Raw genomic sequence first — 15,888 nt, 5'->3', positions numbered from 1 at the left:
ACATTCAGTTCAGGTCAGGTCATCTTTTCACAATATAGACTGGATCACATTTGACTTGACCAAAGCCTCTGCAACCGTGTAGTGAGTCTCTCATTTCGAAACACGATGAAAATAAAACATATTCTTTCCTTTATAAATATGATGAACTCAGAGGACGTAGTTATCATCCAGCACTTAAAACTGTTTTGGGGGAATTGTTCATTTAACTTTAAAGTCATTTCGAAAGTTTTAGTCAAAATATAAATTGAAAAAAAAAAGTATTTTCCACATCATTTTTATCTATTCTTGCAGCATGGCAATGTCAGTCCGAGAGATGATCCACACCTTCAGTCCAGGACAGATTACTGAGCAGGCCTACAAGGCACAGGCCCAATGGCCCAAGAGATGAAAAGACCCCGTAGGCGAGAACCTCTTTATGAAGTGAGTGCTAATATTTCTTTTTTGAAAGTCCCAATGATGCCAAATGACCATGAATTGGGGGAAAAAAAAAGATGTGATGAATAAACCAAAAGACAAAAAAAATAATAGGTGACTATGAAAAAGAGCAACAGTGAAGAGGTGAAAAATCTGACACAAATTCTTCAGAATAGAGCAAAAATAAAAACGAAGACGTCCACCTGTCTGTGTCCAGGGGCTCTTTTTCTGATAATCCAGCAACTATTCAGACTGAGCTGGGTGCATTGGGAGAAAATGTTGGACAATGGTAAATTCAGAGGAGTGTGGCGATAACTTGACATTTTTCTGCAGCCACCATGAGGCTGATTTATGTGTCTGAGTGATGACTAATAATATTAATTTACGGTATCACCATGAGCATTAGTTATCCCCTATGTTTAGTGTCAAATATCCACTTTTAACATGCTTGTTAAACTTTTATGATCAGCTGTTTTCTGTGAGCAACTAAACACCACAGCCTCACAGAGCTGCTTATAATCTTAGTCATATTTAATCGCTTGTTTCTGTGACTCCCAAAACTCATACATGCTGTTTGAAAAGCTGTCCAGAGACTGAAAAACCTGACACCGTGCCTGTACTCCAGTTCTGCATCTCTGGTTTCGAAAACCTCAGAGGGAGAATCACCGCAAGACTATCAGGATGAGACAAAGTCCATGTCATGCCAGAACCCAAGGAGGAGCAAAAGAAATATAGCACATTGACTCTGATGTCTCCTCACAAAAGCCTGGAGCTGTCTTATTGTGTCACAACTCTGCCCACCAAGCGTCCTCATCCTCGGCACTGTGCTGCTGAGGCCAGTCGCACTGAGGGGAGACTAGGAGAAGCATTTGAAAACATCACTTCAAGGATTCTGTCACAGGATCCGAGAGACTTTGATAATATAAGACAGGGACTGGCAGCCCCTGGCAGCTTGATTCTTGTCTTCTTACAATGCTGGAGGACAGCGGCTCATGCCATCTATATTGGCGCCCCTTCCCTCAGAGGACGGATGAAGAAATAATGCAGATGATATACTGCAAGGTTCAGAGACAGATTCTAATAAATTGCTGTGGCTTTTTCTTTCTATGAAATATCCCCCTTCAAACAGTGACACATTAAACCTGAAGATGAGCGCTGGGTTAAAAATGCTTGTTCATATGAAAAGCATTTATTCTGCACACTCCTTTGCTGCAAAAAGTGACTACATTTGGAGAAAGTCTGCATTTATTTTAACTGCTATAAAGCTTAAAACACCTACATGCAGCAGGACACATCTGTGCACTACTCCCATGGTATTCTGAAAACCTGACTAAAGACTGAGAGTAATTGTTTTCAGATGAAAACAGAAAAGTGAAATGTGTCCTTGTGGCCACGTTAACATGTATAATCCAGCTGCAGTGTCCCCTGTCCTCAAGATGCCACCATTTCTGTCAATAATTGGAAACATGAATGAAACAAACATCCAGACAAAACAGGCAAAGTGTACTTATCAAAAATGTCTGCATCAATGCGGACATTTTTGATTTACATTTCTTTGAATAATTCTTTGTAATTTAAGTTTGGGTTAATCTGCAATCACTTATCCCTCCATTCTCCAAGAACTTGTTAAACAAACTAGTCAGAAACTCTACTGCCACCTGTCCTACACACTTCCATACCTCCACAGGTATGTCATCAGGACCAACTGCCTTTCCACTCTTCATCCTCTTCAACGTCCTCCTCACTTCACTCTTACTAATCTTTGCTACTTCCTGCTCCACACCAGTCGCCTCTTCTACTCTGCGTTATCTATCCTTTTCCTCATTCATCAACTCTTCAAAGTTCTCCTTCCATCTTCCCATCACACTCCTGGCACCTGTCCAAACCACCCAGAGTCTGTCTCAGCTCCTCCCTGAAAGCTACACGTCATTCTTCCTTTTTCAACTTCCACCACTTCGTCCTCTGCTCTGCCTTAGTCCTCTTCATCTTCCTCACCACCAGAGTCATTTTACACATCACCATCCTGTGTTGTCTGGCTACACTCTCCCCTACCAATACTTTATAGTCACTCATCTCTTTCAGATTACAACGTCTACACAAGATGTCGTCCACCTGAGTGCTTCTACCTCCGCTCTTACACATCACCCTATGTTCGTGCCTCTTCTGGAAGAAAGAGGCAGGAACATCCTACCTGTGGGGCATAACCACTCACAACATTGAACATCACGCCTTCAATTTCCAGCTTCAGACTCATCAAACTGTCTGATACTGTTTTCCCCTCTAGAACATTCCTCACAAACTCCACTTTCAGGATAACTCCTACTCCATTTCTCTTCCTATCTGACCCATGGTAGAACAACTTGAACCCTGCTCCTAAGCTTCTAGCCTTGCTACCTTTCCACCTGGTCTCCTGGACACACAGTATGTCCACTTTCCTTCTCTGCATCAAGTCAACCAACTCTCTAGCCTTCCCTGTCATAGTCCCACATTCAAAGTCCCTACTGTCAGTCCTACACTCTTATCTTTCCTCTTCTCTCTCTGCCTACGAACACACCTACACATTTTTAATTTGTCATGTGTTTTACGTCGGACGCCCTTCCTGACACAACCCTCTGCATTTATCCCGACTTGGGACTGGCACAAGAAGACACTGGCTCGTGTCCCTTTGCGGTTGCATTTCCTTGATTAATTACGAATGTTGTGCATTAAATAACATGGTGCTGAAAACTAATTCTTTGTTTTGCTCCACTTGCCATTAACAAATAAGGGGGTGAAAGTCTTTGCGCCAAACTGTGTGAACGGCATAAGACATCCAACTGCCTTCCATATATTATCTTTCTGCCTTTGGATCATTTCATTTGTCATCTAGTCGTGTGGAGGTTTTATTCTTGAACAACTCTTTCAAATGACATCATCTGTACTCCTGATGAAACTCTGAAGTCTGGAATCATTTGAAGTTGTTTTTCAGCTAGAAGTTGCAATAATATTTAAATATAGGGAAGGCAGCCAAAAGTTTAAAAGCATTAAAAGAAATTTACTCCCAAAATTAGAACAGTAGGAAGCAAGGTGTAAATTGGTAAGCTTTAAAAACAACTGTAAAGTTATAGTATATATATATGTGCGTGCTGTAAAGGTGCGTTGCCAACTGGAAACTGAGCCCAAGAACTTCAGGGGGCCTGTAGGCTTCAGGTTCCATATGGCAATTCGTTTATTGGAATTTGATTCATTGCATATGTACACGGTGACAGGATTACATTTCAATCTTGAGGGTCAGGGTTAAAAGACAGTTTTAATTGGTTTCTTTTTTCAATATACCCAGGTGTATTTTACTAAAGGAATGTGTGCTTTGTTACCCAAAAACTAATTACAAACTGACACTACACCACACAGTGTACAGACTGTGAAATCAGCAAGCAGTAAGTGGGAAACAGGCACATGAGGGATATTCTTTCTGAAAGTAAATGAGCCAATCAGCAATAATACAAGAAATATTCAATTTTTAAAATAATAATAATAATGGAAACAGTAAAGCCTAGAAAACATTAACGATGTTTTCATCAATTAACGTGATGTGTTTTAAACATTTCTTTTCATAATTAAACTTAAGAAAGTAAGTTTTCCTGGAGTATTATTTTCACAAGATACCCACCATGTGCTGAAAACCCCACAATTACAAAAAGCCTCAATTTAAAATATTTTTTTTTAGAGCTGTTACATACAAAATATTATCTCTGCCTACTAATTTGGTTTTGCTGTTGTTTCTACAGAGTACCTCTTTCTTTTGTGTTTGAAAGTAAAATAGACAAAAACACAGTAAATGTAAACAGTGTATTTTATTCTTAGGACTAAACATAGCTCTTATGTACAGGTTTTTCAGCCTTCAGGATTTTCAGGGGAGGCAGCGTAAAGCAAATAAGATACTGTGTTTAACTGCCTCCAGGTGGAGCTGAAAGACAGCAGATCTCTACAGGTCAGCCACCCTGGACAGCAGCCTTCTTACTGCAATAGATCTGTTTTCACAGTCATTTCAGAGCCAAATACCACACAGCCTGTGAGGGTATTGTAAATATAGATCTGTATTAGAAATATATGTTTATTCAATGTTAGACTTGTTTATTAGCTTCAGTCTGTATTGTTGTTGCATTGTTTTTTATGCAGTAGATTATAATTCACATCTGAGTGCTTACATTTTATTTTCATTTCCTCTGCTAAAGCTTATTGCTTTGAGTGTCACAGGCCTTTTTTCTTAGATGATTATTAATCATCTTATTGTGTAGTGTCTGCTATATCATTGAGACTGTTCAGAAAATTGAGAAAATAGCATCGACAAAACTGGAAAACATCAAATTGAACAGTGTGTGACACTGTTTGAGTTAATAAAACTGCACAATTATAGTATCATGATTAGATGTAGTTTATTATACAGTGGGCAGAGCCGGCAGACTGCCGCAGAGCTGCAGTTCAGTGAGGAACCGCATTAAAACCCCATTTCCCACAAGGCTTTGCGCTGTGAATGAGGAAGTAGGTAAGATAAACATTTCGTTTCTTAAGAATGTGGCTTCACCTGTAGGTTAACCTGTTAAGGACGACCTCCGTCGTCTGTATGGTTGTGGAATTTTTGTAAATGAGGTAAATTACGGACTTTTTGAACTTTTATAAAATTGGACTTGTTTCGCAATGCTGCGTTAACTACGGACGTCAGCTTTACCAGAGTCAATTTGAATACCAAGCACATCTAAGGGAGCCTGGCTTACAAGAAAGCACACGGCTGTGGCAAACCAATAAAAATCAATAAAAGTATTACATGAATGACGCACATTCACTCGGTAAAAAGTATTTAACCCGGTTTTTCTGTAAAGATAAATCGCATTAGTTCAAATAGTTGCTTGCAGGGAGTTACCTAGCTAGCTCAGTGCGTCATGGTTAATGAATTGGGGGTCTGTGTGTTCATGACACTTATTACTGTATGTAAGGAAGAAGAGCAAAAACCCTCGAGTTTTCACTCCATTCATATCTGTACACAAACGTTCTACATGTGTATTTGACATCACATTTTTTGTTTCAATACCTTTCCACCCTCACACTGATGAACGTCTCAGTTCTCATCTATTTATAGGCAGCAGGTGCAACCGGGTGGAGCATCCTCTGCCAGCTGTTCCTCCACCTCGGAGTGTTTCTCGCTCAGCCACCGACCTGCAGCTGAATGTGGAAGTGAGACTTCAGCTGCATCAGAGAAACACGAAGTGAGAGCAAATAACCCTGTGAGTATTAGTCTAAGGGTAAACCAGAATCAGACAATAACTTACACAGAATGTGGACATAAGATCAGTGTTGTAGAGTCGAAACTGCTTTCAGTGTTGCAGAAGCTGTGTATAAGGTAAGGGATGATAAAAGTTAAATGTTCTATATGTCGATATATGTGAGTTTGGTGTGGTGCTGAAGCAAGTAGTGGTAGTTTAAAGGTTAGATACAATCAACAGCTTCTATTGTAATTCCCTGTTTGTTTCAGAAGTAAAGTTTTTTTGTTTTTTTGTTTTTTTTTATGAAATCAGATCAACTTTCACACCCATTCAATATAGTCATCCTTTCTAGTATCATCTTGATGTTGCTCACATTAAATCTTAGCGGTTTTATCGATCACAACTGACAGAAGGGAAGTAGGAAGGTGTTCAACATTGATTTAGTGAATATGTCAAGATTGAAACGGGGCTAAATTTGGTTACACAACTAGGCCCTAGAGCCAGTGTCTCAACAGCATTTGACAATATTTCAATATGTAATTAAAAAGTGCTACACAGTGAAATGTATTAAACTGCTTTATACCTTTGCACATGCTCTATGCAGCAAGACCTGTAAGAATGTACAGTTTTTGCCACTTTTAGACATTTAGACTTTGATGCACAAATGACTCTGCACCATGACACACTGTTTATCTCACTGCTATGCTGCCCTGCTGCTTTCCCCTGTGGAATTAATAAGGTGGTTAGAATCTTAATTCGTGCGTTTGACCCCTCTTATGCATATAGCCTGCAGATCTCTCCAGGATGACGTCCATCATCGTCTTCTATTTATTATACCTGCTGTCCCTGTGCTTGGGTCTGGCCTGCGTGGTGTGTGTGTGTGTGTGGAGCGGCCATTGGCGCGGAGGGTTCGCCTGGGATGGCTCGGCCCTGGAGTTTAACTGGCATCCCGTCCTGATGGTCACAGGCTTGGTGGTGGTGTATGGCGTTGGTGAGTGACATTTTAAATTTGGATCATATACAGTTTCATTTCTGTTTTCTCACTTCTGCTCTTCCTGCTCAGAGTCAGACTACAATAATTACATATTACAAGTTTGGCAGAGACCTAGTGTATAATTTGATGCATCATTTCCTTAACATAAATCTGAGGTAATGTCCACAGTGAGTGTTTTGCTTTAAGTACCACACCTCAGAGATTGCAGTGCAGCTTAATATAATGGAAAACGACACCTTTCAGCAGATGTGCTAGAGTCTTCATCATGGTACATAATGTACTAGACTTATACTGTAACAATGCCTCCTGTATGTTCCTTTCTCTTTATTTACAGTGAATACATAAAAGGAACTTTACACTTCTGCAAAATTATGCTGGGGAGCAGAAAACCGTGTTAAAATCATGTTTTGTATAAAATGTTTACAAAAACAGCACAATACAATACAGTCATTTCACCCAAATCACCTAACAGGACTAATGAGGTTAATTGAGTGTCATAAGAATCCAAACACCTCGATATCCGTTCCCTCATCCCAAGGTTTATGAGATTTTTGAATGGATGTTTGGTCAAATGCCTGAAATAAGGTCTACAGTAGAACCAGATCAAAAGATTTCCATGTTTTATTTGCTGACATAAAAGTCATAAATAAATATCCCTCTATCGCTATTTTTGATCTTATACAAAGCCGTTGCTAAAAATTAGCTAAATGAGAGGTTTTCGGGAGCATTAAACATTATCGTGTCAGACCAATATCTACTCTACTGTGTTTTTTACTCCGTGAAAAACGATATGGGCAAGCTACAGTATGGGCAAATAATTAATTAGTATATTAATATCGATTGATGGACCATATAGATTTTGTGAAAATATTTACTCAAATTAAAATTGCAAAGAATATGGGTGTCTGTGGTGCATAAAATCGAAAAGAATCCAGTGAAATCTCTAACCTTAGGGGACAAGTTCAAAAACCAATATTGAACGATGTATACAGTTGTGAAATGTTTGAAAATGAGCCTTCAGTGATTTAAAGATGTTTGTGCATATAAAAAAAATTGACTCCGGTGATCAAGGTAGACACACAGTGATAAACATAAGACATGAACAAGCTGGATAAAGACAACTAAACACACGTGTTAAAGTAATAGGTGAAAGAAGGGTAATATGTATGGTTATGTAAAATTATAATTAAGAAGCGTAATAAATTGTTTTATATACATTATGAGGAAATATATTGAGTACATATTTCATACAGAGTAGAAATGTCACTGACCTCCATTAGGTTTTTACAGTTTTTAATTTTCATGTATCATTCCAATGATATAACATACAGGAATATAATAAATGCAGCATGATTTAAAATCTGAGAAAGGCCAGATTTGACTTTTATTGGTTCATTAAATTCTGAATGCAATAATCAATCTCCACATCATATTAATAAAGGTTTTTCTTTTCGTGCTTGTCGCCTGCAGGAGCTGTAGTGTACCGTATTCCTCTGACCTGGGGTCAGAATAAACTCCCTTGGAAGCTCCTGCATGCTGCGCTAATGCTTATCGCCCTGATCCTGTCAATCGTGGGACTTTGTGCTGTGTTCGACTACCACAACATCAATAAAATCTCTAACGTCTACTCCTTGCACAGCTGGATTGGAATTACTGCTACAGCTGTGTTCGCAATGCAGGTATACAAGCGAAACAAACGCAGGTTAACAAGTTAAAATGCAGATTCCGAGTCATTTCATCAGTGAAGTTCCTTTTTCCGTGAGACATGATTTTGTCACGTCTTTCTGTCCATTCTCGTTGGATGTCCTATTCAGTGGGTGTGTGGTGCAGCTGGCTTCCTCCTGCCGTGTTCCCCCGTAACACTACGTAAAGTCCTGAAACCTGTCCATGTGTGGTTGGGAGGCATCATATTGCTGCTCAGCATTGCTGCCTGTATCTCAGGAATCAACGAGAAGCTCTTCTTTGCTCTGTGAGTGCTTGTGTCTTTTATCTTTTTGTCAGTTCTCTAATTTCTGAAAAACCCAACTTCTTCACAAATTGTTTTCCCCACAGTAAAGGAAACGCCACTGGAACTCAGCCATACTCCAGTCTTCCACCCGAGGCTGTGTTAGGAAATACATTAGGAGTTTTGATTGTAGCCTTTGGTTTGGTTGTTCTAAAGATTTTGTCGAACCACGAATGGCAGCGACCGGACTCTCGGCCCGAGGGTCTGGCATACACGGTGAGAATATGATTACAGATGATACGAAATAAAAATAGATTGGATTATTGAATTTAATCAAGTATTTTTAAAAAATCCTTTTTTTACTGTCTTCCACAGCCATTGCTTCAAGAAGAAAATGAATGAAGGGAAGACAGTGTGTTAGAGTTCACGAGAGGCCAAAAACTTCTTCTATTAATGTAAACGCAACTGTCTCAACGTGTCATATGAGTGTGTACATATGTATTTGAAATTATATTTAAGATTGCTTTCTCACCCAGAGAATAAAAAAAGATGTCTTCAAAGCTACGACATTTTACTCACTTACATTTCTTAAATAATCCTGGATAATACACTGGAATATGCATTGAAGCAGGCTACTGCAGCTGGTGACAGGATACTAACTGCACTAGATTTCATGATGGGCATGTTTGACAGTATCTGGAACAAGAATTAAAAAGGCAACTTCACTTGCTTCCTATATTTCCAGTTAGGGGAGTACATGTATATGAATAGTAATAAACATCCTCCTGCATTTTCTGTAATAAAATATGAGGTTGTAGTTTTCATTGACCTGCTTCTCCAGATGAGATTATTTACAGGGTGTTTCGCCAACAATCAAATAGCTTTTTCAGTGGGAGAACCCAAAGGGACCATTCAATCGTACATGTAATTTTTAAACGAGAGGTAGTTAAAAATCTGAATATCTTAATATGATCAGTATTTTATTTTTGTAAGACCTTGTGTACAGTTGCATGCAGTTTAAAGTGCTTTATGATTGCAAGCTGCTAATAAGAAATGCGTAAGAATTACATTATATTTAAAATAAGACAGCTTCATTTAAGTGTTCAGAACGATTCATTTCTTGCTCTTTTTACTGTATATTCTTATTTAATTTGAAATAGGAAAAATTCTACATTTTTTTCTATCAATCTGATTCTTTTGCCCATCACGTGATTTTATTTTTATTTTGGTATTACTTTGGCAGTAATAGCAGCTTTGATTCTTGGGTAAGTTTCTCAAAGCTTCTCACAGCTGGATTTGGGTTGAGATGGTAAGTGTTCTTCCCACAGATGTTCTATGGAGTTGAGGTCATTCCAGCGTTGTCTTGGCTGATAGCTTTCGGTCATGGTTGTACTGAAAGGTTAACTATCAGCCCAGCATGCAGGTCTCATACAGTTTTACTATTCAGATGCAGCAAAAGAGCTGAATACTTGTGTAAATGCAAGAATAATCAGCAAAAACACATTTAAAAATGCCTGTTTGAACTCTGTCATTATGGGCAAAAAAACCTTTTCCATTTAAGATAAATTTACAAATGTTAAATATGCAAAAAATGAAAAAGTCTAAATACTTTCCAGTGCAAAAAGTCAGGCCAGAGATGTAGGTTTTAAGTTTGTAAGAGCACTGTGCTTATATTGTTTTTTTTGTTTTTTTTTTTGTCATTTAAATTTTCCATTCATCATAGACGTGCTCACCAAACTAGAACCATAAGAAGAAGGTTGAAATTTTAAATGTGGAAATTTTATCACCACATGTTCCTGTATTCTAGAAATCATGTAGAGCTCCTTCACCAAAACAGATATTTCTAGTAGCCTTTTTTAATTTAAACTTTGATGAACAGACGACCACATATATTAGCTTGCATTTAATTTGGGTGCCTCTGCTGGTGTTCACCTTCATTGAGGACTGTCTGGGTAGCCATAAAAACAGCAACCAGCTTTTATTCGTAAACTATAATAAAAGCAAAGTATATGTATGTATATATATGTGTGTGTGTACACATATAAATTCCCCACCCTAATTCTTTACTTCAAGCTCAGGCCCTCTACCAGAGGCCTGGAAGCTTGAGGTTACTTTGCAGGTTCTTAGCTGTTCCTAGGACGGTACATATGGACAGACATCTCAGATGTTGTTCTTGAATCTGCTAGAGCCAGTCTCCCAGTTAGGGGATCACAGCCCCAAGTGTTCCTAATACCACAGGTACCACTTATATCTTCACCTTCCACATCTTGTCTAACTCCTGTTTCAGCCCTTGGTATTTGTTGAGCTTCTCATGTTCCTTCTTCCTGATGTTGCTATAGCTTGGGATCGCGAAATCTACCACTACAGCCTTGTTCTTTTGTTTTTCCACAGCTACTATGTCGGGTTGGTGGGACATTACCAGATCTTAGCTCTGTCATTCTCCACCAACATTGGAGGTGGGTCTTCTTTGCACCTGGAGTCCTGCCTGGTATGGTAGACCCCGGCCTATATTGATCTTTTACTCAGAGCTTGCTCCTGTGCTGCTAGGATTAGTGCCTCCGTGTGGTCTTTCAGTCCAGCTTTGTCCTGCTCTTCTTTCCCTTGCTCCTCTGGTTTTTGCTGCCTGAGGTATTCACTAAGCACATCATCACATAAGGGCCACTTTCCTGATGTATTCATGGATCTTGGTTGTTTCATCCTGCATAGTGGCTCTGAAGCTCAATAATTCCTCCATCTATTGTAAGAAGCTTCCTTGTCTTAATCTAAGTGGCCCCTATCCCCACTTTCAGCCAGCTTATTATGCCATTCAGCTGACTTTTCAGGACTTGTTTTACTCTTTGCTGGTACTTGGTAGTAGCTGCTTTCCTTGTGGCCTCTTCGTGGTTACTATTTGTCTGTGGGATCCCAAGGTATTTGAAGCTATACTCAACATCTGCTATCTTGCCTTCTGGTAGTACAATCCCCTCAGTTCTGACTACTTTTCCTCTCATTGTTACCATCCGACCACACATATCCAGTCTGAATGACATTTTGATGTCCTGTCTCGTTCACTGGTGGCATACAGCTTGATGTCACCCACGGAGAGGAGGTGGCTGATGGTCGCTCTATTCTGTAGTCGATATCTGTAACCCCTCTTGGTGATGATCTGGCTGAGGAGGTTCAGGCCTATGCAGAACAGCAGCGGGGACAGAGCATCTCCTTGGTATATGCCGCACTTGATGTTGGCTTGTGGAATTGGATTGATGTCGGCCTCTAGGGTTGTTTTCCACTTCCCCTTTGAGTTCTTGATAAAGGCTCCTAGAGTTCTGTTGATCTCATATAGTTCCAAGCATTCCAGGATCCATGCGTGAGGCATTGAGTCATAGGCTTTCTTGTAGTCCATCCAGGCAGTGCACAGGTTGGTATGTTTGGTCTTGCAGTCTCGTCTGACTGCTTTATCTACCAGGATCTGGTGCTTTGCTCCTCTGGTGTTACTACAGATTCCTTTCTGTCTGCTCAGGGATTAATCCATGTGCCCGCTCATCTTAGCCACTACGATGCCTGACAGGAGTTCAACGTTGTGCAGAGACAGGTTAGTGGGTGGTAGTTCGATGGGACGTCTCCCTTCTACATTAAGAATACATATTATAACGTGTGTGTGTGTGTGTGTGACTGGGGACTGGAATACAGCTTCAAATTCACTGCTATTAAATTGTTTTCCCAGAAGAGTAATTGTACTTTAAGTACATTTAAGAGTGTGTACTTTTTACTCCAACTTGAGTATAAAATGTTAAGTGGTAGTTTAGCAGAAGAGACCTTTTTAAGTTGTCATACTGTTGAAAATGTTCCCTTTTAAGCTTTGAGCCTTCTGCAGGCTTCTGTTGGCTTAATACAGCAGATATCCAACAGTCTCCTTATAATGTTTTCCCCAACTATGAGTTGTAATCTGGCTTTATAGTCAAAACAAGACAGAACAAGAACAAGCTGTAGAGTGTGGCTACAGATGATTATCTTCCAAGACACTCTGTACCACAGACAGGCTGTCACAGCTGACCTTAATAACAAAGTATTGCTGAAGTACTTTGTTTGCCAAAGCCACAGAAACACAGAAGCAGAGAAAGCCCAGAGGAAGTCTGAAGTGCATGCACACTCTGCTGCATTGGACAAAGTGCTCTGAGATGGGGTCACCACAAGACAGGGATGTAGACTCAGAACTTTCACTGGAACCAGTGTTCATTTCATTTTAGCACTGTGCGTGTCTGCATTTTAACATTTGCTTATTAGCATTTATTACAACATGTGGGCAGCTAAGGCTGGAAGTCTGTGGTTTTTTAGCTGTTTGGTCGTAAGTAGGTCTGAAAATCCAAACTCTGATCCAAACCCTGTAAATCTGCCAGTTGTGTCATCATCATGAAGTTGCCCAGCATTCAGCAAAGACAGATCCTCTTGTCCAAAAAAAAACAAAAAACCCAAACAAAAATAAAGAATTTGACACGTAACCTGTTTCATTAACTTATTATTTTACACCACAGCTCATGTTTTACTCTTTCATTGTGGATCAAACTTATGAGATGTAATCTGTTCACTGAGTTCTACATATACCTCCAAAGAGTAGATATTGTTCCCATCCCGCCATGTTAACTGTTGGGGGATGCTTGAGCCGTCTTGTGAGATTTCCCGCTTTCTTTCTGTTGGTGAGTTGGAGTCTGTTTGGACTTTCTGTGGTGATTCTGAAAAGCGTCACCACAGTCGCAGTCTTCTCTGCCTCAGCAGTAACTAAATACCCAAGCAAATGTTCTTTTTATCTCATTAACTGAACTTTAAAAAGCCCAGCGAACAGCAGAATGTTGGAACCACACTATATTCTGTGGTTGGAATGATTGGCAACACATAGACTAATGATGGGGCCTGATGACACCACACAAATGTGACACTAGAGCTTGTCTTTCTATTCCAGGCAGTTGCCAGTTGTATGTGGAAACACCTGTAATAAGTAAAACGATGCACAAAAAATGACCAGAGCAGGGAATCAAACCCTTGACAGAAAGTCAGGTTGCTAACAAAGTGGAACATTAGTTGGATTTGCTGTACTTTGCAAGCATTTGCACAAGGTGGCAGCAGAGTTGAGTCTTCTCCAGGGAAGAATGGCTACGTATGCTGCACGGTTATATTTTAACTTGCAAAGAAATCTAAAATGAAAGTAAGTGGCAGGAAACAAAAGTCACAATGTTTTATTCATGTTGTTCCCTTACAAAAGTGAGAGAGGCCTTGTTAATGCACCAGTCAACAAGGTGCTCAAGTGATGTGAATCAAGAAATGAAGAGAACTGGGCAACACTAATGTAACAAGTTTCTTCTTCTTCTGGACAAAATAATTATAAAATCAGGCAACCAGTACTTTTCAGTCCACGATAAACAATAAGAACACATTTGAGGAATGACCTGAAATTTCATGTGAATTAAAATATCATGCAACTCAACGCCTGACCGACATTTGTTCCTCTTCATTTTTAAAGTGCAGTGCTGCTCTGTGACTCTCATTCCTCAAACGAGCCAGAAGGCAAAATAATAAGACACTCCAGTTATCGTCAACATCCCCCTTCAGCCGAAAACCTCACGAAGCACGTTTAGAATTTCTTACTGCTAATGAGTTCTGAGGGCAGTCATCTTAATACTCCCACTTATACAGTGGCCACTTTTTAGGTACAGTTGTGCAATCTAATGTAAACCAACAATGCAGCTCTGCCATTAATTCTACTGAGGTTAAAAGTTGAAACGGAAAGTTCTACTCTCTGTTTATTTCCGAGCTCAACGTGGGTAGTGCAGTCATACTGGAGTGAATTATATTTGCACTATAAATGCATTATAAGAGGTGGTTTTAATATTTTGTCCCCCTCGTTCATTTTAAATAGGGTCTTTACATAACTTTCTGACGGTTTGAACTTAAAAACTGAGAAATCGTAATTGTTTTTTGTTGGATTGTTCCTAGAGGCATTTGTGTCTTTGGGCTACTTTGGCTTACTCCTCAACTCAAGGTAATAGATGTAACTAAAGTAATCGAAAGTAATAAACTAATGCTCTAAGAAAAATGGAAATGTATGTGTTTAGAGCAGTTTGCAAACGTTCAGAGATTTAACAAAAATGAATTAAATAGAAACAATTCCTATTAATACAAAATAAGGACAAAGATCTGTGTTACTATAGCAACTGGATGGGGAAAAAAATAGCAGCTGGTAAAAGTGGGACTGATTTTAAGCACTTTGTGTACTGGCAGCCTCTTCATTCATTATATTTCTGCAAAAAGTAACCAGTAACTGAAGCTGACAAATGTAGCCTACTAGAGAAAAAGTCCAATATTTCAATTTGAACTGTACTGAAGTAAAAATAAAAGTAACAAGTACAAGTACCTCTATATTGTACTTTACTACAGTGCTCAATTGACATGCTTAACCCCCAGAAGTATTTCGTTTTATTGTTCTATAGTAGCACACAGGCCACGGAGACATTTCATTCCACACATAGGCATTTTTTCCCCTTGTTAGTCTTTAAAGCAGCGTTGCAGCTTCGCGTAACCATCAGCGCTGTGCGTCTTCATCCACGGCTCACATCCAGTGAGCTCATCGTTAAGGTGGGCGTGAGTGGGCGTGGCCATCGCTGGCAAAGCCTGGCTCCGGACTGCATGAAAGGGAGTGAAAGTTTCGAGTGTAGCAGTAGGAAGAGGGGCTGCTGACTTTGGGCTTTGTGTCTGCGCACAGGCTGTTAGTGAGAGTCCGCAGGAGCACAAAGCTGCACAGAGGACTGTTTTCAGCATCGACAAGAAAAGTAAGTTTGAGCCTGGAAATATGCAAAAGTCACCTCAGGACTTAGATTATCAATGCTATAGCCTTTCTTATGAGGACTTAACTGTGGCTTTGGAGAGATTAGTACCGATATTTAAGTTTTCATCTCACTGCAAGATATTCATTGTCTTCAGCTGCTGCCTTTATTGTCTCCTGGTTCCAGACATCACATGATTTCTTTTTAAAACCATTTTTAGAATAGGATAATAAGTCTAGCAGTTCATTAGAAACTATTTTGAGTTTTACGGTTATTTGAACATTTACAGCCAGCAAATTTATTGATTGATGATTAGATCAGTCATGGACAACTTTGATTATTAACTGTCCAAGTCAGTTATCAAGCAAAAGATACTAGGTCCAGCTTCTCTAGATTGAAAAGTTTTCTGGTTTCTATCTTTGCAAACTGATCACACTCAACTTTTGTACAAAGCTAATACAGGAAATGTCCTTTTGGAAAACTTTTAATAAATTTCAACCG

At 39.5% G+C, this 15,888-nt stretch overlaps 2 protein-coding genes across 7 annotated transcripts in view; both read left to right on the top strand.

Moving 5' to 3' along the window:
• Positions 1-4,871: 4,871 nt before the first annotated feature.
• Positions 4,872-9,153, top strand: cyb561a3a (cytochrome b561 family, member A3a). Of its 5 annotated transcripts, none has more exons than XM_067522338.1 (7): positions 4,872-4,939; positions 5,514-5,675; positions 6,441-6,645; positions 8,119-8,327; positions 8,463-8,617; positions 8,701-8,869; positions 8,969-9,153. In XM_067522338.1, exons 3-7 carry the CDS (start codon positions 6,459-6,461, stop codon positions 8,993-8,995), a joined length of 747 nt encoding a protein of 248 aa, XP_067378439.1. In that variant the 5' UTR covers positions 4,872-4,939; positions 5,514-5,675; positions 6,441-6,458; the 3' UTR covers positions 8,996-9,153. The 5 variants fall into 5 exon arrangements, with proteins under 5 accessions (XP_067378439.1, XP_067378440.1, XP_067378437.1 ...); XM_067522339.1 differs by having other exon boundaries at positions 4,922-4,939; positions 5,531-5,675; XM_067522336.1 differs by having other exon boundaries at positions 4,934-5,043; positions 5,531-5,675.
• Positions 9,154-15,248: 6,095 nt separating this feature from the next.
• The window catches only part of loxl2b (lysyl oxidase-like 2b), a 35,439-nt gene continuing 34,799 nt past the window's right edge, over positions 15,249-15,888 (top strand). The window contains exon 1 of one of the 2 annotated variants that reach the window (XM_067521456.1): positions 15,249-15,393. The gene's annotated coding sequence lies outside the window, so the exon portion shown is untranslated. The remainder of the gene's footprint in view (positions 15,394-15,888) is intronic. The other variant, XM_067521457.1, reaches the window with a different exon arrangement.

The sequence above is a fragment of the Channa argus genome, chromosome 11 (genome assembly GCF_033026475.1).
Source record: "Channa argus isolate prfri chromosome 11, Channa argus male v1.0, whole genome shotgun sequence".
In the NCBI taxonomy this organism is placed as follows: domain Eukaryota; kingdom Metazoa; phylum Chordata; class Actinopteri; order Anabantiformes; family Channidae; genus Channa; species Channa argus.
The sequence above is the reverse complement of the archived record's forward strand: the minus strand, read 5'-3'. Positions and strand labels throughout refer to the sequence as shown.

Bases quoted from the DNA above. Each gene is read 5' to 3' on its own strand.
- cyb561a3a (XM_067522336.1), top strand. The intron at 6,646-8,118 runs GTGAGTGACATT...TGTCGCCTGCAG, and splicing joins GGTGGTGGTGTATGGCGTTG to GAGCTGTAGTGTACCGTATT. The intron at 8,870-8,968 runs GTGAGAATATGA...TGTCTTCCACAG, and splicing joins CCGAGGGTCTGGCATACACG to CCATTGCTTCAAGAAGAAAA.